The sequence below is a fragment of the Pempheris klunzingeri genome, chromosome 7, assembly GCF_042242105.1.
Source record: "Pempheris klunzingeri isolate RE-2024b chromosome 7, fPemKlu1.hap1, whole genome shotgun sequence".
In the NCBI taxonomy this organism is placed as follows: domain Eukaryota; kingdom Metazoa; phylum Chordata; class Actinopteri; order Acropomatiformes; family Pempheridae; genus Pempheris; species Pempheris klunzingeri.
In genome coordinates, this window is record NC_092018.1 from 22,866,470 (window position 1) to 22,892,269 (window position 25,800).

The 25,800-nt window shown below is 42.1% G+C and overlaps 1 protein-coding gene across 1 annotated transcript; it reads right to left on the minus strand.

The window, feature by feature from the left end:
* Window positions 1-970: 970 nt before the first annotated feature.
* On the minus strand, window positions 971-25,312 carry LOC139204089 (protein crumbs homolog 1-like). Its single transcript, XM_070834052.1, has 13 exons — window positions 25,243-25,312; window positions 18,867-19,562; window positions 17,937-18,132; window positions 16,128-16,267; window positions 13,972-14,157; window positions 13,749-13,862; window positions 8,539-9,492; window positions 6,767-7,308; window positions 6,104-6,269; window positions 3,873-4,734; window positions 2,601-2,717; window positions 2,329-2,455; window positions 971-1,192 (listed from the first exon to the last, which is right to left on the minus strand). Exons 1-13 carry the CDS (start codon window positions 25,310-25,312, stop codon window positions 971-973), a joined length of 4,392 nt encoding a protein of 1,463 aa, XP_070690153.1.
* Window positions 25,313-25,800: the final 488 nt, after the last annotated feature.

Here is a 25,800-nt window from a genome sequence, read left to right on the forward strand (position 1 = left end):
TGAATAAACAACTCACAGCGTACTTAAACAGTAACAAAGAATGAGCAAAGCAGTAAGCCTGTTGAGCCATTCATTGGACACTGACAATATAATACAGCAGTTATTAACACAACAGTTTTTGACTCCTGCAGAGGCTGCACAGATGTTCATCCACACATTGTGGATGTTTACATTTTTTCATTCACACTAAAGGCTGCAGCAGCAGAAAAAAAGAAATCAGGTGGTGAGACTGGTCGAAGTCATGCAGGATTAGCATCTCTAAGAGACCTCTATGAAGGTAAAAAAAATATTTAAATGAGTGTCTGTCTCCAAAAAAGCTCACATTTAACCAGACGCCATCTCGTATATGTAATATAACAGTACTGCAAGGAGTTTGTTGGTGAAGAAATAGCCCCTCCGATGATGTTGTAATTTATACTAATGCAAACTGAAATTGTCTTGATTAGACAGAATTTGTTTCAAATATATTCTTCTCCCTCTACAAACTTCTTCTTCAAGGTTTTGAATGTTTTTGCCATGCTACACCATGTTACTTGCCCTCGAGGTACATGACCATTAGGAGCGCATCAGAGAACTTCAGTGTCAGTGATTATCAGCCCGTCTAAATACATTTCTTAATATCCACAGATTTTAGGGCTTGATTGTGGTCCCATCAGGTTTAAGCTTGAGATAGTCTTCACACTTTTCAGAGTGACGTCCAGGGTCAGGGCATCGTTTGACAACACTGTCCCCAACATAACAGCCTGGTGATCAGGAGACTGTCTCTCTCAGCCGCTGGTCTTTACTTGTTCATCTCTAGGGCTTTGCGTCAGTACGTTCCCCAGGTTAAGGATCAGTCATTGATTTATCCTCCTTCGCTTTCTCGTAGGGCAGGAGGGCCCAGCTGTCAAGACACTGCAGAGCATACATTCTCTGCCCCTTACGTAGAGACATCCACTGGATGTGAGGCTGCGAGGCAGCGCTGCAGGCCTCAGATCAGCCTCTCCTCTGGGGGCACTTTGAGAACACTGCCCATCTCCAGCCTGGCACCAGCCACCTCCTGTGAGCTGGGGCTATACGTGCCTTCTGACTGACGCTTCTTCCGTGCAGTCAAGATGAGGAAAAACACCACCAGGATGGCCAGTAACACACACAGGCTGGTCAGGGGAATGGTCACAGCGATCCAGGGGACCAGCTCCCTATGCTCTTCTTTCTGCAGGTGGACAGGACAGAATGTTATGTATACTTGACCAGAATATTTGGGTGCCACCTTTTAATATGGTACACATCAGAAAGGTCCTTATGCTCCCCTAGCAAGACAGCTGCCTTGTCTGTAGAGAAACTGGACAAAAAATTAGTAACTGAACTCTTGAAATGAACCATTATGTGTCATTAATAGAGTTTTTTAAGTTAAGAGCTGAAAAGACAAACTCATTTTAACCAAATGGGAAAAAATAAGTTCCAAAAGCATTCCTTTGTCTATTTGAAAATCAGAATAAACATCAGCCAAAGGTATTTTTGTCAACATGACAACTTAAAAGTTATTCTTATTTGTGTCTTATAACTGCTCTATACAGTAACTCTTTAGCTGGGGTTTTTATTAATAATAATGAATTCATTAGTTTATCGCGTTGTCTACTGTGGTTGTCATGGAAACATCAATACAATTTTAAAAAATTGTATTTAAGAAGGGAAAAGGTGCCAATAAAAAGTAACTTCCTGCACTCTGCAGCTGAAAGATATACAACAAGCATTTTTTCATATTCTGTATTACATTCTGCATGCGAATGTTTATATTTTCCACATATCTCATATCATATCATATCATTGCTGCATATGTATACAGGTAGGGTCATTTGTTGTATCTCTGTCTTGCAAAGGTTGACTTTCAAGTTCCAAATATACTGACATACTTAAATAACATATGTATAACACATTCTCATTTATATCACTTTTATTTACTATGTTTTATCAGCCTATAAGAGCTACAAAAACCACATTTTTCATGATCCATCTTTAGTTATACAATACTATAGCTTCCTTTTGGGAAATTCAAAGTTTACGTGGTTCCCTCATATGTTCTCCAACCTTTTGTGCTATTTTAGAAATCCTGAAATGAGTCTTAAACTGGACCAGGATAATACAGTATGAGATGAACATGCCTTGTGTTTTAAACCATACTTTATCATGTATGTCTGTGTTGTTTCCTGTTCCAAGATGACTGCTTCTGTGGCAGCTAAAGGGAACCTGAATGTAAGCTATAGACTTTGATTTAAGTTCTAATTTAGCACATGTGCTGTGAAAGTACATTAGAGCCAGTGTCCATAAAAAGCTGTGTCTGTCACTTACGTTGCTCTCACACAGTGTGCCACTGAAGCCCGGCACACACACACACTGGAAGTGGTTGAGTCTGTCCAGACAGGTGGCACTGTTAAGACAAGGGCTGGACTCACACTCGTCTATTTCTGTCTCACACCTGAAACACATCAACAGGGTTTTAACACAACACTAACTGACAGACACACACACACTCCCTGACCTTTACACTTGGATGTGGTTCAGACACACTTTCCCCTGAGCAGCAGGTGTGTGCTGAGGAATATGCAGTGCGCTTCTCTCACCTGGCACCAGTATATCCTGGCTTGCAGGTGCAGTTGCCACCAGAGTCACCTCCTATACAAACCCCTCCATTGAGGCACTCTGTGTTTGCATCACATGCCACTGGAGGGAAACGCCACCTTTTGGACACAGAAACATACGCATTAAACTCCAATGTATGATTTGGTAGTTGTACAATTGTTATAGTTGTAGTTGTACAAAGTGTGTGAGAAAGAGCAACTGTGCAATGAATCCCACAATAATAATGATAATAATGATTCTGGCTTCCGCAATTATTTAAAGTTGAGTGGGGAAAATGTGATGTTGCATTAATGGTGCAATAGTAGTTTTCATTGAAGAGGCAACTTGTGTTGCTCATCTTGACGCACCCATTATCACCAATTATCACCAACTATGCAATTCCCCTCAGCTGTACACAGCCTTCTAGCTAGTCTACTAGAAAGGGCGTTTTCGGTCTGGTGTCATTACACTAGCTGCAGTTACATGGAAAATATTCACTCAGATTGAAATCATTCTGATTAGAGATTCCAATTTAACTGTTCACAAGGATGCTGAATTAAGTGATCTGATAAGATATGTGTTTTCATGCCCCAAGGCATTTAATCAGATTACAACTTTTTTGATATGTGCGGTGGTTGCCGTTGCTGCTGTGAAGTGTCTAATCTAAGTGTCTATGCACTGTACTGGCAAACTTGAGTTGAGCCCTCTGCTGACATTTTAAAAGAATAAAATGATCTAACCTTGGGGATCTTCTAGAGTTTCCAAATGTTACTGGACTGACTGAATCAAATTCTGATAGTGAAACAAGTCAATTTGCAGGGGAGGTTGTAATTACATATCTTAGACACTATGCCACATACAGCATACATCCTGGGGACTCGACCTAATCTGCCAAAAATATATAATATATATAATATGTAATAACAGAGGGCGTTACCCCCACACAGAGCAAACATACGCAGAAAGATAATATTTATTCCAACCAGAGAGAAATTTGTTATAAGGTAATAATACTGAACAGATTATCAAAGGCTTACACCACCCCTCTCAACCCGATTACCTCCGATTGGCTGTATCGGGCCAGTCTCTTCTGACTGAGGTGGTTAGATGAGGCATTATTCTGATTGCGTTATTACTCTGATTATTAGTGGAATATTAGGGTCCATGTAAACACAGCTTCTGCAGCCTTGTCAGATCATTACAGTTCCCAAAAATAGGTGCAATATCTAAAACCCTAAAATGTTCTGTACAGAACCAGAAAAGTGTGTACTCACTGGCAGTGCTTGCCAACGTAGCCAGGAGGACATGAACATGTGTGAGCTCCCATCATTTCCACGCAGGTTCCTCCATTAACACAGCTGAACTCCAGACAGTTATCCACCTCATCGTTACAGTCTTTCCCTTTGTATCCAGGCTTGCAGTCACACTGGTAGTCTGCCAGAAGGTCTTTACATGTACCATAGACACAGGGATCTGAAGAGCACTCATCTGTCTCCGTCTCACACAGTACCCCCTCCCATCCTGCGCTGCAGCTGCAGTTAAACTCATTAAACTGGTCCTGACACACACCCTGGTTGAGACAGGGCTGTGAATCGCAAATTGGTACACCTTGGCATCCTATGATTGGTTCATGCCCACCCAGTCTGGAGAACTGGCTCATCTGAGGGGCATTTGGTACATTTATGAGTGGCAGGTAGACTCCACCCACTCTCACCTCCCCTAAACATCCAGTGTATTTTTCAGCCAGCCAGATTGTTGTTTCATTTAGGAAGTTGAGGTTGCCTCCAACGCCAAAGCTGCCACCAACTCTCTGCCCGTCCACGGTAAGGAGCCAGCGGGACACTACCTGCGTGGGATCAACCATGGTCAGCTGGATTTGATGCCATGCTCCATCTGCAATGCCCCTGTCACTTGTGAAGGCCAGCAGCTCTGCACTCGACCCGCTGTCCAGTTTGACCAACAGGGAGGAGTTGAGCAGACCCAGGCAGAAGACCTCAGTTCTGCTGGTGGCCCGCAAGAAGATTCCGTTTGTGTCCCGAGTCCGTATATCCATGGTGATGTTGGTTACAGGGCTCAACAGGGAGCTGTTGGCAACATACTGCAGAGCGTTGTCCTGAAAAATGGCTTCAGTTAAACCTGTGGGAGAAAATCAAGTTACTGAAAACACAAGTTGTGTGCTAACACGCTCATTCAAAACTTTGAGTGAGAAAGAGATGTTATACAGTCAATATATGGATCAGAAAACCACCAACTGATCTGTTGTCCTTATCTCTTTTTTTTAAAAAGGTCTTTGAAGCACTCCTTGGTGTAAGGCTGTGTTTAACTATAGATTGAATAATGTTAGTTTCTTTGTACAGTAAAGCTCTCATAAAGTCTGTCAAATCAAACTAAAACAACAACTATTCAAAAACAATCCACTGATGTAGCTACTTATCATTTACTTTTCTCATATAGTATAGATACAATAACATTAAAGAGTCACATATAAGTGTATCCATCTCATTTCATTTCAGTTCATTTTGCAGCCCCAGTTTGTATGTCCTATTCAGAGGGTCTACCATAACAAAGATGTTCTTGGCAGTTGTCATTTCAATGTCACTGCTGGTAAAACCTTAATCAAGGACAAACAATGTGAACAGGACATTCATACTACTCTCACATATGGACAGCCACACCCAGTGGAGAAGGAAAAATGGCATTATCTTGTCTACAGTATTAGTATAATTGAAGGGACACTCTACCTACTCCATGGGCAGAAATTGGTTTCATATGAGTTTAAGGGAGAGCACAATACTAAATCTAAACAGCTGAAGTATTGTTTGAGCGCAAAATCTACTCCAAGCACAGTGAGGAGTTCAAATCCCACTGCAGCTAAAATCAAAATCAAAAGATAAGTAAATGTACCATTATCATGATCACTGGAATAAGCTAAGCTAAGTAAACAGATTTTGTTGATAAAATCAGTATGCCCCTTTAATTGTGATGCTTTGATGCCACCACAGTAATCAAATGGGGCATGTTACAGATGATAAAGGATTTACTGATTTTCTATTACTGAATACTGACCTGTTTCTCTTTAGAGACTAATAAGCCAGTCAAGTTTTGTTTTGGATCTTACAGTTATCTCAGGAAGTGATTACTTCAGACAGATACAGACCAATGCTGTTTCCTCTTCCCATTTCATTTCTGCCATCAACCATAAACTATATTTTTTCTGCTTCTGTATTCCAGCATGCTAATAATCTTTCTTTTCAGTACCTCTTGCAGTCAAACTCTTGAGGTCATGGAGTTTTGTGCTCCTCTTCTATAAAGAAGTTTTTGCTTTGATGTCAGTGAGGGTCTAAGGTTGGCACATTGTCCTCACCATCTATTGTAAATTACCTGTAGAAACGTTTCAGGACTGTAAGTCTAATTCAAAAATGAAAAGCTAGACAAATAAAGTTGACCTGACCTGCCTTGATACAGATGCCTTGAAAGAGATAATCACTGCCAAAGAATTACTCACACTCATAACCATCCTGTAGATTCACACAGCGCACTCCATCAAGACAAGGGTTGTCGATGCACCACAACCGTGTCTCACAGAGTCGGCCCGAGTATCTAATGGAACAGTTGCACTTGAAGTCATTCCAGGTGACCTGACACTGTCCACCATTGAAACAGGGTTTGTCCTGCAGCACAAACACAGATGGATGGATTAGATGACCACTTGTAAAATCTCTCACCTGATATGACCGCAGAGGTAAAAGCTGCAGAGAGGATCGAGCGGTAACTTACAGATCAAAGGGATTCACAACCAGATCAATGTAAATAGGATTGAGGCAATAGAGTACAGCCCAGCTATCAGACGGTGCTGCAAGGTGCTAACACAATTAGCATGCGCTCAGTGTTAGAGCCACGCGCTGGCAAAATATAAGTTATCTGGGGCTTTTCATTAAAGCTGAATATTTGCCAGACAGTTTTGTCAATCTGTCATATGTTGGATGTCATACAGTATGATGTTATAGGGGCTCTAGAGCTCGCAATGTTATTTGGTCAGTTTTTCCGTCCAACACATTGGTCAACTAAAATTTCTCGAAACTATTGAATGGGCTGTCTGATCCGACTTCATCTATTTTAGTCTATTCTGTAGTGATGATCATGCAGCCGACTATATCATTTTTCTTACCTTGCATGTGTCATCGCTTTGGCATCCTGGCAACACATTTTCCTCTGAGCTTGCCTGATAAACTTCCACCTCTTCCATATGATCCCCAGTGATCAGGTGCTTGTGGTCCAGCCGAATGTCCTGCAGGCAGCCTTTGAAATTTCCACCCCAGGCGTGCATGCTTTTGCCTGCAGGGAGCCCTCCGACATACACCACATCCCCTGCCTCTACACTCACGTTCCCAAGAGAACGATGATTGCCTGCTTTGGCAAAAACCACATGGCCATATAGTACCTTTACAGTCACCAAATTATTGTTGCCATCACTGACATACTGGGCCTCTGATAGAAGTGTGGTGTGGGGGCTGTAAATAGCTACAGTGCCCTCCTTCAGGTATATTGTCAGGTAGGGCTTTCCTTCTCGATGGAGCTGCAGGAGCAGGCCGTTGTGTTTGAGGGAGCGCACTAAAAAGGAGAAGGTGAAGTTGTCTCCATGGGTTTCTGAGATGTTGAAGACGGCATAGCTGGTGGTGTTCTCATGACCAAAGGTCCAGGATGTATACTCTGAGGAGGGGGTGGGAAGCACAAAGTTGTGAATATCTTACCACAACACACTGGCACATGTCTGTATCAGCTAGAGTTTGGTTATATAGTTTCTTAAAAGGAGCACTCCAGTCTTATATGAAATATCAGTCCACTAGTCAGAGGTGCACTACTCAGCCTGTCACACCATTCTATGATGTCTTGTGTGGCTCTGGGGGAGCATTTTGAAGACACATGTTTTGTGTGTCCTGGCTTAGAGGCTTGAACAGTACAACTTTTAACAGGAATTTTGAAATATGACATTTTGTCATGTCTCGTGGTGTCTGTTAAGTTGGTTTTGTTCACTTGTGTTTTGTCTCTTGTCTCACTTCCTGTATTATTTTGAAAACTAAACTCTCCTCTTGACTTCCTGCCCTTGTGTGTTTTCCCGCCTTGGTGATTGTCTGCCCCGCCCTGATTGTCTCCACCTGTTCCCCATTACCTTGTGTATATATATATATAGTCTGCGTCTCCCTTTGTCTTGGGCCAGATTGTCTTGTCCTGTCTGAGCATCAATGGTCTATAGTATTCAGAACCAAGCCATAGTTTTCCATGCCATGTTGTAGTAAGTATCTTGTCTGTAGTATTAAGTATCTTGTCTTTGTAAGTATCTTGTGAAACTAAAAGCTTGTTAAACTGTCTGTGAGTTCTCGCTTTGTGCTTTTGGGTCCACCCTGTCTCTGAGCCCCGTGCTTAACACATTTACCAGGAAAAAAGAGTTTGACGAAAAGGTCCTGTTGTGCTGCATTATGGGAAGTGTAGGATCCAGTGGTTTTGGAGAATGTTTTGTGCAAAACACTTTGAATTACTGAATTACTTTGCTGTAGAAACAAATGTACTTACCATGCCCTTAACATTCTTTATTTTCTATTTTCTGCCCTAAATTTATGGAAGTACAATACTAAATTGCTAGAGTAATTCTTTAACCGGAAGGAATTTAATCAAACATACTGATATGTCACACCCGCAGCAAAAGGTGGGGCCATCACTCAGTAGTTATCTAATGTATTAGCAGTTGAGCAAGAATACTACCTACAGAAGCATGACACATAGTCTTGCAGACCCGTAAGAAAGTATGAAAAAGAAACTACGAGAGAAACTATGAAAAAAACTGATTTCCAGCCCCAGTAATCTATCCAGTGGTCCGTAAGTAGTAAAACCCGAGCCCATTCTTGCCTATAAACCTATAAAGTATACTGTAGGTACTCTTACCTTTCTCACAGCTTTCTCCATAGTAGGGCCGATGACACATACAGCTGGCATGAACCCACATGTCCACACACTGCCCTTGTTTCATGCATGGGTCATCCTGACACCAGTCTTTTTTGCTACAGCCCATTTCCAAGCCCTGGTTGTCCTCTCTAATGAGGTCCTGAGGTAGAAGCAGTTTATGGTCAACTTCAAAGTCTTCCATGCAGCCAATGAACCCTCTTCCACTGGATGTATGGGCTAAATATTCCCGTGGTGCCCCACCAACATAAAGCTGAAGAAAAGAGCTGGGCTGGAGGAAGATCAGATGGTTGTAGTCCTCATTCTTCACCTGGCACTCTTCCTCACAGCCGGGTCCCTTTACAACCAGAACAAGCCTCTCATCCATAGTCACAGTGACCTGGTGCCATTCCCCGTCATTGACTGGGCCTGGGTAAGTGACCTGCAGCACTTTCCCTGACTTCACTCTAGCTTGAAGCGAGCCTCCAACAAGCTCCAGGGAGACGAAGCGCTCCGTGGTGCCCCGGTAGTACAGCACCATGTCAGGCAGAGTGCTCTTAAATCTGAGCTGCATGTGGATGTCGTGGTTGTGGTCTCTAGTCTGTCGTTTCATCCTGTCTTTGGAAATAGGCAGCTGCATGTGGACAAAGCCCTCGGAGTTGAAAGAGAAGGTGGTGGAGGTGTTGCAGCGTTCTCCGGTCCAACCGGGCGGACACTGACAGGTGTAGCTGTGTTCTTCATCATCGGTCAGTACAGGGACACAACCTGCTTCGTGTTGACACTGGTGCTGCTGGCAGCCAACCAGACGGACGTCACAGTCTTGCCCACCCCAGGGCTCCTGGCCAGGCTCTGGCATAGGACAGTGACACCTATAGGAGTTGGCAGCATCTTCGCATGTGGCACCGTTCTGGCAGGGATTGCTATCACACTCGTTGATGTCCACCTCACAGTCTATGCCTGTATGAAGAGACACTCACATTTAAGACTACAGCTACTACCACTCCTCCTTAGCAGCTAAAACACATCCTTTACATGGATAAGATAAACTTTATTGATCCCACAGTGGGTAAAGTTCACTGTTATAGCAGCTCAAGAGACAGACATAAAGCAAACAATTAAAGAAAGATAAATGAGATAAACATAATATATACAGAAACATTATATACACAGTAATGCAGTAATTATAAAGACACATTATGTGGATTGTACAGTTGCACAGATATTGGTTGCAAAGGTGTTGCACATAGACCATATAGTAGTACTAACAGTAATAGCATAGGATCACTATGTAAGCCATATTCTAAGTAATCGTTCAATCATATACAGTATATCTGGTTGATCAATCAAACAACTAGGGGACTGCAGTGGAAACCTGGAAATTCAAACTACAGTAAATTATTTTAGATACAAAGCTAAAGCGTAGAGATGAATAAACTGGTTTGGTTGATGGATTCATCATTGCACAGATTTCCTCAATACAACTAAACCAGTGTCTTATATCATACCAGCCAGACATTGAAATATTGCACTATATGCTTGTCAGAAAAACACACACCCTGTGACAGAATTGCAGCCTATCTGCCAGGTTACAGTTATCACAGCTGCCTCATCAAATGGCATTCAACATTAAGCCCTGGCAGCAGCAGTCAACTTGCATTAACATAGTCCGTTAAAGTACTCTACACCCAAGGAACCCTAAAGCTGCCCATCTGATCTGTGCCTGGACTCCACCCTCATACACAAGCACGCAACTTTTGTCTTTGTTAATGTAGCACTAAAGTGCTGTACCATACTGTACCTGTCAGCCACCAGGGCCCACAGCAGAAGCAGCAGCATAGCAGCACCAGCATCAACCTGCTTCCCCTCATGATCCACTGAGTCAGCAGCCAGCACATTCCTCACACTGCTGGATGACAGAAGAGACACCACCAGGTCCTCTCTCTTCCTCTCTCTCTCTCTTAAGCTTGCGAAGCAGAAGTGCTTCCACTCCTCTACTCTGTACTAGGCAGACAGGCAGGAGTGATTACAAGGCTGCCCTGCCCACCTTTTCTTTTCCTCCCTCTTTCTCCCTCCTCCATCCTTCCAAGAAGCCCTCCCTTCCCTGCCTTCAACTCCCTTCCCTCCCTTACCTCCCTTACCTCCCTCACCCTCTCCTGTCTGCAGCCCAGCCCAAGCAGAGTGGTAAGCTCTGCCTCCAGCTGGCTCCTGTCAGTATTTGAGAAGAGGAATGCAGTGCTGCAGTTCCCTCCCTGCTCCATATGCTGGCCTGTAGATGCCCACTAGCGGCAGGAGCTGCTAGAATGAACCCACTGGAGGTACTGCAGGTCTGAGCACGGCTGGACCAATACATGGAATCCATACTGATCTATCATTAACTTTTATACATCAGCTAGTTAGTCTCATCCAACATTGTGCCTGATTATATCCCATTAGATTTATTATGATTTATATTTATAGTTAAATATGCTGTGCTATTACTCGTAGTGACTAAAAATAAGGGTTAGTGCCACTGAAAGAAATTATTTTGAGTTTCTGAAATTGATCTTGAAATTAGAAGGGAGAAAACAAACTTGACTTTGGCTTATAAAGATTATAATGTTTAAGTCTTTTAGTAGTCAATCAATTATGTAATGAAAGTTGGGAAGTCTCACATTAAAATCAGACCTCCAACACTAATAATTACAAATTAAAGACTGAGATTAAATTCAGACTTGATTAATTATTCAATTTATTTATTTTATTTAATAAAATGAATTAATAAAGTTCTGGTTTAAGTCAAATTTTTGAGAATTTCAGAGATAGAGACTTTACTGTCTATCTAAGTCTCTATGTAAATGATGTATTTTCTCACATGTTCACCTGGGGGGCCTCTCTCTCTCTAATCTTGCCTTTACTCACATAATTCTGAGATTCATCTCAGGCATCATCTTCTACCATAATGGCAATATTCACAGTATTCCCACACAGTATCCATTGATATAAATGGTTTTGGACCTAAGCCCTCGAAAGAACCTTTTACAAATTTACTTATGACAGAACCAGCAAACGCATCAGCAATTAGTTGCATGAAAACAAGTTAAGAGGCAGGAAATCTAGAAATAGAGTGTATGAATAACGCTTATGAAATGTCCTGCATCAGTTTTCAAAAACTCAACCAAACTCTAGCTCCTGACTCTATGAGCGTGGGGCAACGAGGAGGGCACAAGAGGGGTTCACCTCTATTCCCTTTAAGCGCCAAAGTCGCAAAATTGCAATTAGTGATGACCAGCTCATGCACGTGGAAAGTCAACCTCTTGCACACGTGCCATACAAAGTTAACAGTATCATCATTTTTAGTCACATGGAGTTTTCTTCTATCTTTGCTTGTTGCACAAGACTAGTATATTTATAGTGAATCATACCAGAAGAATGAAGAGCACAAAATGTAGGAAAAGGCCCTTGTTTTGCTCCCATTTTATATCGTGTTTTTTTCATCAAGCTCTAATTAGGCTCCTAAGCAGCTTTGCTGTAATCTCCCCTTCCCCTGACGAATTTCTTAGGAGACCCCCATTTAATGCCCAATCTGGACGCCTGACATATGGCACCTTTTATTGGCTTTGTTGTTTTCTGCTATGCTCCTCCATACCATATGCCCTCTCATCCCCACCACATCGCCTGGCCATAATACTGTTAGCCTCTCTTTTTTTTATGAAAGCTTTTGGCTAAATTCCTCACTTTTAAACCCATGTTGTGCATTTCAAGGTCAGCTTTTGGTGCGGTTTGTCCTGTTTTGAGTAGTGCAGTGACAAATCTCCTCTAATGGGGAATTAATACCTTGGCTGACCACAAGGAATGATCAGCAGGAGGAAGATTAACCCTTCGTTGTTTGGCAAAGGAGATTGTGAGACCTGGTGTGAAGGTTTTCTGTCTACATTGGCATAAACTACCATTCAGTTCCCTTCAGACTTCTCCTGTCCCTCACAGGGAAGGTTCTTTTGCAGCACAAAAACTAGATTAAAGATAATGTCCACATACAATGATCACTGTAACGTATTAGTTTTCTATAGGAGAGTTGAGTGGTTGAAAACTTTCAGAGGAATTATACATTGTTTAATTTTATCTATTTTTAATCTAATCTAGTCTAAGAAAAAAGTCGAAAAAAGGCAGACAAAATGAAATGAGGTCCAGTGCAGACTTTGTAAGGAAGGCAAAACCGTTTCTCCAGTGTGTTCATCGTGCATGAAACCTCAACTAATGATTCTTTTCTTCTTTGATTGATCTGATTAACTGATGGACGATTTGGTCTGTATAATGTTAGAAAATGGTGAAAAATGCCAATTTCCCAATGCCTCTGGTTCTGTCTGACCAATAGTCCAATATCAGTCAACTTACTCCAATAAAATAGCAAATCCTCATATTGGAGAAGAAATTACTTGATGTATCATTTATCAGAATAGTCTGTGGCGTGTCCTGCTGGACCTGGTCGCCATCCTCTATTTGCCTCTGGCTGGGGACCTTTATTGCATTTCAGTCTCCATCTCTCTTCTCTCATTTCCTATCATGTCTCTGTTGTTACTGACCAAATAAAGACACGAAATGCCCTGAAAAATAATTAAAAATTGAAATTTCTGTTGATTGACTAGTTGTTAAGCCTCTGGAATCAGCAAAACATTTCAGGTCATTTGTTTTGAAACCCGAATCACTTACCAGAGGAGAGGGTCTCAGTGTTTAAGAGGACAACCTGGGCTTGCCAGCCATTTCTTTTGTAATAACTTGTGAGTTACATTTGACAATAAGGGCTGCAGCTCAACAATTTACCAGCCAGCTTAACACTTATTTCTTGATGTCATAAACCTTTTTGTAGCAGTTTTCACTATTTTCATTATTTATTTTGTCACTTTTACAGTGTGAAACATAATAACAGTCTCAAAACCTGCTTAGAATTGGTATGGTGCTTTTCTTACATATCGCCTTAGTATTCCAGTCAAAGCTCAATTTCATCACTATACCAAGGTACACTTTTTACCGTTGCCCTTCTACAACAGTCTAGATGAAGTGGACAGCCCTATCTTTAGCTGTAGTAATGTTCTGCCTCAGTAAGTCACCGTTAACACTACACAGGCTCACTGAACACAGGCCCACGCAAACACTATTGTGTGAATTTCATGAAGAGCCTGTCGCTTTTGTTTTGCTAAGAGATAAGAGCAGGAGAGCAGATAAGAGGTTTCTTCTACCTGTGAAGCCGTCTGGACACACACATTGATAAGAGTTGGCCAGATCCTGGCAGCTTCCTCCATGCTGACACGGAGCAGACTCGCACTCATCCACATTGACTGAGCAGTTGTCCCCTGCAAACGGAAAACATATTCATGAGATTCGTATCTACGTCCATCATGATGAGTTAACGAGGCAACATACCAGGAAAAGCGAAGGTCTGTTGTTTGCGAAGCGGCTTACCCATGAATCCTGGCAGACAGTGGCAGATGAAGCCAGCTGCCTCTTCATAGCTGAAATTGGCTTTTATGAGTTCAGGCACCGTCCCGTAGTTCAGGACATCTGAGCGCTGGAAACACTCACCACCATTCTCACAGGGATACTGCTCACACTCATCTACATCCACCTGGCAGTTCTCTCCCCCGTAACCTGGACACACACACACACACACACACACACACACAAAAACACAAACACATGTTTACAGGACAGGGTTGAATTTTATGACATGTCTGTCTTAGTACAATGGGCATGTGAGCCCATACAATCCAGTCTCACAGAGGTTTGCGAAATAGTCAAGAAATCCAATCTATGAATTCCTGTCTGTGAACGTAAATTTAAAAATCTTTTTTTTTTTTTCCTGTTCCTGAGCACAAATCTTTTTTTTCTTGTCTATAGGACTAACGTAGGACCTGACAGCACAGAAGCTTTTCAACTATAACTGCTACATTACTCAACATTGAACCACAAGGTTTTATCCTTGGTTTCCTCTCGTGTCAACCATATGCCATGACCATCCGTTTTATTTATTACTCCTTCCATCATGAATACTCCTATTTTGTGTCAGTTTTTAATAGCGAAAGCGGCTCAACTGTTTCTATGGAGACGAAGATGCTCTGCTCTTCCTAACCATCACCACTTTCCTGTTAAACATTTCCCAACATAAAAACACGACAGTGTCCTTGACAGCTCAACAATATGGTGGACTACCCTTAAGGTAGTCTTAGTCCTTGATTGTAAAAGCAGTCAAGCTTTTCTGCCCGTTTTTCATTATCAATGAGTCCCAACTGCTGCTATGGAGCCGACCAAATCCGCTTTGTTACAAAACCTTTAATATCACTATAATACTATCATATCGTTTACTAGATGTTCATTACAGCCACATATTCCTCTAAGTATGAAATTAAATAAGCAACTTCACATTTACAGTCACAGGCCAGAGAGCCAAAACAATAGTCAAACATGCCCACAACACGGTGTACTTTTTTTTAGATACAAATCAAATATCTAGCAAAGCTGAATGGGTAATAGCACTGCCTCTAGATGATCTATGATTCAATTCAATAATAGAAAGGATATATAAGTACCATAGCGATAATAAAAGTAATGCAAAGCGTGTGAGTCTCCATAGAAACAGTTGATGATGCTCACTGATATAGTATGTTGAAAGAGTTACTGGTCACTGTAATCATTTCTTTTGTCCGACCGTGAAGTGATCCCGTCCTAACTTCCACACCAACACATTCCACACACATGTTGTTCTCTAGCTGGAAGTAACTAAGTCTGTACTGTAACTGGCATTTGCCATTTACGTCAAATAAACACGGGCCGCGTAAACACGTGGAATTTTGTCTTAATAAAGCAAGCTGAAAATGTACATTTTCTGTGAGTGTGCTCTTTCTGCCATGCAGGACATGCATGTGTACCAGGACCTATTGCTCCGCTGCAGCTGCAGACTGAGTCGATGCCCACTTTATTTGATTAAGTCAGACTTCTGAAGCCTTATATTAGCTTCAGTTGAAAGCATTTTTCCATCAACTTCACGTTTTCCCCACTAGATCTGATAAGTTTTAAGACACCTTTATAGAAATGTTTCCAAAAAGGACCTAGTAACATATCTATTCTACATATTTTGGGCATACACACACATTCACACTCATACTTACAAACAACAATTATGAGAGAAAAAAAATCACATGAAGATTCCCAACATCTGCATCCCTCCCTGTCACAGTGTGCTCATGCGTCACGCTTCATAAATAATCACAGCCCTGAAGGATTTAAATAGTGCCACACTGCTGTTTTATATGGCTACACCATGAACCAGTGAATGCCCTGCTCTAGTCCTCTGTTGTCCTCTAAAATCAGAGGGGTCAGATCATCCAAATCCTTTGTTAGTTTGATTTATGTGTGGGAAACTTCCAGCCTTTTTATGTTCTGGTTAGGTTTGTTTTTTTTTGCATTCTCTTATGTGACAACAGTTTAATGATGAAGCTGTACCCACGCTGACGGTGGCAATCTACTGATCAAACACTGTGAATATCTGTTTATAGAGATTAGTTTGTGTGATTGCTGTGGTTTGAGAGTCAGTTTAAAACAGGTGTAGAGTAATGCTGTACCTGGCCAGCAGTTGCACTTGTACTGATTGATGCCCTCCAAACAAGTGGATCCATGCTGGCAGGGGTCAGAGGCACATTCAGGAATATCCTCTTCACAGTGGTCACCCACAAAGCCCGTCCCCTCACAGTCACACTCATAGCTAGAAAAGAGCACAGAACAAAAATAAGGTTGTCTTTGTACTGTGGTAGTCGACAACATGAGGTTTGTGCAAAAACTGATTAGTACATGGTGCAAAGGCACATTTTGAATTCTAATTTTCTAAATCAATTCCTCACTTTTCTAGGGGGGGGCGGGCACTGGAAAAATAAGCAAGAAATGTGGAAGTGAACAAAAATGTAATGCAAGTCTATTTCATTATGCTTCACAACTGCCACTGTGAAAAAGGGGGACAATGAATTTCACCTTGTTTCCCAAGATTCTCTCAAGTCAGTAAAGAAATTATAATTTGATAGCTTGACTAGGAGTGAGTGGAATGAGACAACAATGGTTCATACCATACCAAGCAGTGACAAAACCCCAGAGTTTACTGATGTGAGCAGCAGTGTCTTATTTCAATGACCTTTTCAATTGTAAGAGGAAGTTCTGTCTATCAAAAGTCTGGCTTTGAATATTCAAAGATGATAAGATAGTTAGAAAAGAGAGAGAGAGAGAGAGAATGTAGAGAATGTAAAGACACGTAGAATGTTAGGGCACTTATTGCAACACTCTGATTAGTGAGGTTAAAAGATGGCATAAAACCTAAACAAATAAAAACAATATCATTTCAGCTGAGTCACACAATTGAAGCACTAACTGCACTTGTCGTTTGCTCATTATTGCAGTTGACCTTCTGAAGGGGCACTTAAAACGATCGCTCAGTCATGCGCGGGGGTGTGTAGCAACTCCTTCATCTTCCTTATTCAAACTTGCACAATAAGCCAATGTTTTCTGGACCACTTCACAATGAGTCGTCTTGTCCCTAAGCCTATGTAAAATATAGCATTCTCATTCCCTGATGTTCCAATCAGTTCTACTACCAGGTATTCTCACCGCCTCCAGACATCTAATGACTCATCGCAATGACTGACAGTAAGTGGATTAATCCCCATCCCTGGTCAACTTTAATGTCTGCCGAGCCGATCCAGCATAGTGCTGGATGACGCATCGCCCTACCAGGCTCAACGGGAGAGGAAAGTGTAAACACAGACAAAGACGGTGAAGTCACACAGAAACGTACGTTAATCATGTATTCTATTACCATCATATTACATATGATAAAAGGGTGATCTCTTCCTCCAATCAGTCTCACACAATGCACGGGTCTGACCTTGAATATAATCGGGAATTTGATTAGATTCTACAGTAATTCGCATTATTCATATTTAGACATCTAATCAAACACATCCTAGTGTGCATGTCAGAAAAATGTCCTCAAACATAAAGATATGGAGGCATTATCTGTTTTGAAGGTTGCCTCGTGGAAGCCTCAATTCTGAAAAATACAGAGGACCTTAACTTGGAACTAAATCATCATTGGAAACACTTTGACAGAAATGCTAGTTTGTACTGTCACATCATTGTTGTTTAGTTTCTGTTGGAGACCACTCTGTTATCTGTGTTGTTGTATGTTTACGTGATTCAGCACACATCTGTTCCTCAGTTTGAACTATGGTGATTTGTCTTCTTTTTACATTTGAGACTTTTATAAATCCAAACAGGATAACATAACAAGCATCAAATAATTCCAAAAGCCCATTTACGTTTAAAATTATGTGTGGCTATGTGCAAACACTATCAACAAACGTATGTGTTTGTGTGTGTAATCCTACCCGTTGACCCAGTCTATGCATTTGCCCTCATTCCGACAGGGCATGCTGGCACATTCATTAATGTTGACCTCGCAGTCTTGGCCCTGGAAGCCAGCCATGCACTCACACGTGTACGTGGCGATGTGGTCTCTGCATGTGGCGCCATTCTGGCAGGGGTGCACCTCGCACTCATCGATCTCCACCTCACAGTTAATCCCTGCATGGGATAGACCAAGGATGGCAGCGTGCCAAGGCGTGAGATTGGCAACACATCTAATTATCTTAGCACACGTACAGATATAACACAATAACAAGGGAGCTGCCAAGAGCTCAGCTGCAAGTGGACAACAGCAACACAGACTAATGCTGCTTAAACAGAGCCATGCGACCTCTTTCATACAGTTAATGGTATGAAACAGTGAAATGGTACTATCTGTGCTGACTTTATTCATCTATACGCACAAAGATGTAGACTTTTATGCAAAGATCTGGTATTTTTTAATCAAATTTTTTTGATGTATATATTTTATTTTCAAGCCCATGAAAAGACCCAGCAGGGCTGGATTAACCGTCTAGAAAGACGCACTGTAGCCCCCCCCCTTAAAAAGACTGGAGATAACTGCAACCTCAAGATGTATAATAGATATAATGTTGCAATGAAGTCTTTGGTTGAACTGGTTGAAAACCCAACTGTGAGGAGTCTCGGGCAGACTTTGTTTTCTGGGGTTGCAAGTCAAAAAGGTTAGGAATGACTGGACTCCAGTATAGTTAATTAGGGTTAAGGAAGCTCATGGTTATGGCAAATAAAGTATGCCTAAGGTATGGCTGTGGTTAGACAGCTTAAACACGATAAAGTCTGTGACGGGGCAAGGATGACGGTCCCCCACATGAAAGTCAGATATTCACACACATGTCAGTTGTAGCCCTGACTTACTGTACACAGTGTCTTACCTTTGAAGCCTGGAGTGCAGTCACATCTGTAGTGATCCACCTCATCCACACATGTGCCATTGTTTTGGCAGGGTCGGGAGGCACATTCATTGATGTCCAAGTCACAGTGGTAGCCTTGAAATCCAGGCACACAGAAACACTGATAGGCATTCACCCCGTCTTTACAGATGGCTCCATTCTGACAGGGCTCAGATTGGCATTCATCAATGTTCACCTCGCAGTTCTTTCCCTCGTACCCGGCAGCACACTGGCACCAGTGCCCAGCGTCAGGAAAGTCTATACAGGTGCCACCGTTCTGGCATGTTTCCTCTGAACAAACGGTCACATTATCCTGGCAGTCCTCACCTCCCAATCCAAGGGGACAATGGCAACTAAAGCCATTGGCTCTGTCAACACAGTGGGACTGGATGCCTTTGCAGGGGTTGCTCTGACATTCATCTACATCCTGGGTGCAGTTGAGCCCTGTGAAGCCGTCTGGACAGTGGCAGGTGAACTCATCTGTCCCAGGCCTGCTGGTGCAGTTGGCGCAAGGTGCCATGATACAGGCGTCATACAGCTCCTCACAGTTTTTGCCCGTGTACCACACTGGTGCTTTGGGGCACAGACACACATAGTCACCGAAGTGGTCCAGACAGGTGGCGCCGTTGTGACAGGGAGACGATAAACACGTATCTGCTGCTGCTGTACACAGTAGGCCTGAAATAGAAGACAAAATTGCAATTAATGATAAAATAGGCAACATTTTCTTACTAGCCAGGAGAGTGATAGCACTCAATTGCCAAAAAATTGAAATATTACATATCCACCTTTTTTGTCTATTCCAAATTCCTGTGTAAACAATTGCATTTTATATAAACGTCATGCTGCCCGTAACATCTTGAGCGTAAATTATGCATGTTTGTCCCTTTGGTTAAGCATATCTGCTATGTTTAATAACTTCATTAGCATATATATGTTCAAGAAAATGTTGTCGGTTGTGCTACCTTTAAAGCCTCAGTCTGTGATGCTTATAGCACCTTGGCTGAGGCTTTAAAGGTGCTTCAATCAATATTATGGCATAACAATGCATAAAATGACTATGTGTAATGCAAAAGGAGTTACTCATTGTGGTGAGCCCACAGAGAATTATCACAAGGTCTGCAGTTCCCCTCAAATCTGGGAGCTTTTTAGCATCTTTCAGCTTTTTGTTCATGTTTCACAGCTCACAACTTTACTTTCTGGTCCAGTCTCAACGCTGTCTTAGACCTGGTTTCCAGCCATTTTCAATGAGACGGCCAACAAATACAGTGACTCATCGGTGAACATAGGGGAGGAAAGAAAGTGGTGACTACATACTTACTGAAAGCCTAACATGAAGGTTCACAACTGTGAATAAGCATTTGTATAAACTGTAAGTGATGTGAATACCTGTTGGCTAACACAGTACGCTGTCCTTCCCATGTAATACTGCTTTAGCTGTATTAGCCTCTGGCTTATATGGTTTGCTATAACTCTGACCTTTAGCTGTGCTTAGGAACCAATCTGCTGAGGAAAAGTAACAAGCCCCCCTTTCCTCTGGTCTTAAGGTCATAGCAGATGGTCATAGCAAAGTAAACTTATTACATGACCAAGCTAGCAGATGTCATTTCTCTCAAGGAAGAAGAAGTTCACTGCAGTTTCTACACAGCTCGGAACATGTAATAGGACTGCAATGTGTAGAAGAGCAGTGACATTACACACCTGAAAAATGCAATGCTTATACAATCACACTAATCTGTCCAACACGCTGGTTCAGTTTCACACCCTCCAGTCTAATTCAAGCTCCTCCTGTTCCCTTATCTTCTGACAGTTCTGTATTACCACCTGTTTGTATAAGAAATACAAATAGAACTTAATTCACACCCTCCTGGAAATTTTATTTACTTTTGACTTACTATTTACTTTTATTTTACCCCCGCGTCAAAATATCTGATGGTTGAATTGGTCGTGGTTAATCATGGTCCATAGAAGACGAATCCACTAACATGACTATTCTATTAGCATCTCTATAACACTGACGTCATACATTATGCTCCACAGAGGAAGAACCTTCTTGAATATGGAATTTAAAGTTTAGCCTTACTATTGCTGGCACTCATCAATACTTTCTTTAATGAGTGAAATGAGGTGTGATAAAGGCACGGATTTTAACGTAACACTGTGAGAACTTTAGTAAACGATGGCGTCCATAACCTCAAGTACAGGATGATAGTGTATTACATTTCCTTAAAATGTGGACAACAAGCAGAAAAAACACGCTCCCTTGAGAATGTGTTTATTTAATACTATCCAGACCAGTCATACCAGACCAAGTGAAGCCATAGCAGCTGAAACCCCTGACGACATTGGCTTGAGCAAGAATGCATTTCATAGCGCACGTGTTCAGCTTTTCAATTTTAAGAAAAAGATTATTCTTTCAAAAGTCAAACTGTCTGGGTTTAAGATTCTTCTCTACCAACGCGGCAGGGGAACCACATGCATATCACCCAGTCTAGTTCTGACACCTTCCCTTCTCCCCTGTGTCTCCTAACAGGGTATTTGATTTCAATCAAAAGCACTGTGGGGTACTTTGGATCAATTTTTTACCAAATGATGGTCACCTGCAAATGATCAACAACATCCTAGTAACAAAGTGTTTATAAGTTCCCTGCAACACTTTTATTCCTAGTATCCTAGCATGTTAACACCCCCAGTTCCTCTAACATGCATACGCTATCACTTCCCTTATCTAGTGCTAACATAGAGCCTTCCTCCTCACAGCAGTCCCTCACTTCTCCCATCATCTTGATGCTTTCCATACCTGATAAACCTTCAGAAGAACTGTGCTTTGTGCCTCCTCAATTTGAATTTGAATGTTGGTAACAAGTCCCAGCATAATTTCTATAACCTAAGATGATGTTCAAAGGGTAAATACGCCAGAGAGTGTACTAGGAAGCGAGATTAGTGTATAGCCAGGTATGTTGAGCCTAAAGCCAGAGTTTTTTAATGTCACAAAGGTGACCATGGTAACCGCAGCACCTCGCCTGCTCTGGAGCAGAGTTTCACATCTAAATCAGCTATCAGAAACACTACCCTGTCACAAGGCTATTCTCTATGAGCTTGTATTGGGCCTCTGCAAACTTGTTGAGCCATACATATTTGTGATGTCATCAATTGAGGCTGTGTATTTTTTTGCCACACAGGCCTACGTGCAGTCAGGCAGTGATGCTGAACACCCCACCCAGGTCATTTTTTCCCTGTGATGTCTTCAGAGGTGTTGTTTCTTCTGTCTTGCAACACGTCCTTACACCTCTCTCTTTTACCTCACTCTGGTGGCTCTCACTTTTGTACTGAGATCGTCGTTCACTTTTTTTTTCTAACCGTTGTTCTCTTCCACTATGCCTCTCGAAGAGAACCCAGATCTATCCTAGAACCGGTCTGCGCATCTGAACTCACAGAACAGAAAGAATTTACATTTAACTCCACTGCCGCTAATCTCATGACTCGTGTAGAAGAGGGCTGACAGAGACCGTGTGGGTATCCTCACTCTTCAGCCCTCCATTCAACCCCTCCAACCCCTCACACATTCCAGGGAGCTGATAACACATCCTCCTACACAGGTCCAACCCCCCACACCCACCTCCGACACTGCTGAGCACTTCATAGATCATGGTTATGGCCAGACAGGGTTGATCCCTGGCACTGAGTGGTACCAGGATCTCAACCCATCAGAAACGCTGAGCAGAGCCTCTGACTGTTAGCAGGTAGAAGGTTGTCAGGATCAAAGCACAAATGCTCTCCAGAGACTTGACAGAGTCTTCTCAGAGTGGGTTTGGTTTAACGTAGACACATCACCACCCCTCTTTGATAAAGTCTGCTTGTTATAATAAGTGTATCTGCATGTTTTCAAAAAATGAAACTTAAAAATCAGTCTTAAAACCAATTAGGAGTATGTGGCAACCAATAAGTAAGACATGTAGAGAAACCAGTATGTTCGTGTTCTGCAAAAGGTTTGATTCAGAAGTAATAAAGAACATCCTGGGGTTAACGTTCCTCACCAGAAAAGCAGGGCAGTATGTGGAGCCAGGCACTAACAGGGTTCACCCATATAATATTTGGGGTCTATTTGAATTATTCAGTACATTCTGAAATGTTCTTCCTACACTACTAGCTACACTCAGGGTAGGGGAGGCAAACAGTATTCAGCTGGGGTAACACACAATAAGAAGCATATGGAATAAGGAAAACTCAACACAGAAGTCCAGAGAGCAAACTTTTAAGGAGCACCCTGAGTAAAATTTCAATCTAAAGTCAAACTAAAGCACATAGCGACAGTGGAAATATGGTACAATGAGAATGTAAGTTAATAAATAGACAAAGTTGTCTGATAAATGAAGACATTTTACACACAGAGTTGTGCATGTCTCAGGGTGACACAGTGAGATAAAGCCACTCATAAATGGGAGAGGATTGTTTCATACTTGGCAGGTGCTAAAGGCAGAGGGAGAAGAGAGAAAGTGTTTACCCCGAGTCAAGAAAACAGCATCACAGAGTCAACAAAGAGTCTCGCTGTAGGGCAGAGGAAGCAGCAACGCTATGAATCACAGAGAAAGGGAAGCCCCTGGCTAACGCACAAGTTGAGCTAAGAGGAATTTTATTGAATCACCTCAAGAGACTGGCAGCTCAGCCTGGGCTCGGCTTTGTGCTCCAAAGGCTCCACAGCAGGTGGCAGCTCTGCCTTATACAAAAAATGCACAAATCCTTTGTGCATCAGTCACGGTTACACACTGAGTCAGAGACACACATCCTATTGTCTCCTGTGTAAGCTGCTGCAAAGACTGCGTCAATTCTAACACATCACTTTGGTTTAGTTTAGGGGCATAATATGTGTTTTGTTTGGTCATTTATCTCTGGGGGTTTAAAACTTTTATCTTTATTTTATTGACTTGGAGGAATCGTAGGATTTGTCATTACTGTTACAATGAACTCCAAATAAACGCTGGAAGTTACACTGGAAGCCTCGATTGTCCTCGTCTCTTCTGAGTCATCTGGAGATGGCAGCCCTTCAGAGGCCCAGAGAGGATGGTCCAAACACTGTTGTTCAGCCTCGACTTCATTAAAGCTAACAGTCTGCATTTTAAGCTCATTCCTAACCCGCTCAACTTTTAAAGCTGTTTCTTCATTTTAAATCGGTTGTTAAATGCTTCGGTTGTTTTAATTGTTGAATAAAGTCGTCTTACTGGCAAATCCTTCATTTTACCCCATCTTCATCATCACATGCACTCTACGTCCCGTTTGTGTTTTTGCCCGCTGTCTTTTTCTTTAAATTCTTAAGAGCTTAGAATGCCAGGTCCCTTCCCATGCTCCTTAATACCCATCACTCCCTCCATTCAAAGCCGAGACAAAAAAGCTGTGCAGCAGTGCAGCCGGACGCTCAGCTCGTTACCATGGTGATCTTTAACAATGCCACCCACAGCCAGTCCCAGCCTCTGGTCCGCCACCGTTTAAACGAGCTTCAGACGTTTCACACAAATGAAGGTCGCGGGAAAAATGGGTCAACAGGATTTCATAAGGTGCTGGGGTCAACCAAGACACCCCCCCCCCCCCCAAAAAAAACAAAACCTTTAGAAACATACAGTGTCATATACACACACACACACGCAGACACACCCCAGGACTGGTGCTAAACTAGTGGCAGATTCATCACACATGAAGGAGTCAACAATATACAATATAGTGTAGAGAAGCAAATGATGATGCTTAAGCTACTGTTATTTAATTTATGACAAAAAAACCCAAATATGAGATATTAAATCTTTACTTTGTGATGAATTGATTTACTTACAGTTTCCTCAAAAGTTTTCTGGAAAAAACTTTGTTGTTTGGCGCTAACAAGAGGTAAAATATGTATTTTATTTTTCACTTATTTATTACTTGTGTATTATTCCACATATGAGCAACAGCAACTTTTTGCATGTTCAGCTGACCTGCTGTGCACTGATTAAAAGTCCTACTGGGTTATGTTTTATATTTACTACCAAATGACATGGTTCTTTCCAGGACACGTCATGTGAATTTTTATTTATTGGGAAATGCAGACGTGTAAAAAGGGTTACCAAACTATTGTTCACTTTGGTAAGTTTCTGTAATAGCTCTAAATATACACTGAAATATGGTCATGCATGTGCACACAAACTGTGTGGAAGCAGGGTTGTACACACACACTTCACACACAAGACTTACAGCTACAGTTGTAGTTGGTATTATTTGTTTTTCCCCTAAAATAGTTTCCAATCTGATGTATAACATCTATATATATATTAGGGTAATGTGTTCACATTACAGTAGAGGTAGTAAACGGCACATATTGAAGCCTTACCCAGTTTGAACATCATCATGGTGATCAGCACCGTCCTGTGATATCTGGACCAAACTCTTCCAAACTCCATGGTAGGCTGCTCCAGGGGCCGCTAAGGCTTTCAGTCAGCGAAGAATGAAGCTGTCAGTCTACAGGTTCTCCATCCAGAGGACTGCAGCACTCCATCCACGCTGCCCCAAGTCAGCTGCTGAGAGTGAGCGCCACAACCTCCATTCCCTGACCAATGGGACTCTGGGTATGAGTGTGTGTGAGCGTGTGCTTTGCTGGGGACCAAGCTTGGCTAGAGTAGAGCAAAGTAATCACCCCAGCAGAGGGTGAGGGGAGGAAAACATGAGATGGACTTTGGATTGGACTGATTCAACCACTGGTTCACTGATTGAGTCTCTCTCTGTCTCTGACTAAACCAGAGTAGAACTGGACTGTGTTCACTGCCATCCTTTCTATATCTACATGTTTTTAAATGTACATGTTTTTCAGCGATTTCTCCATGAACACACACACACACTTTAGTCCAGAATGACTCCAGTCGATCGCAGCGATGCTGGGATTCAAAATCTC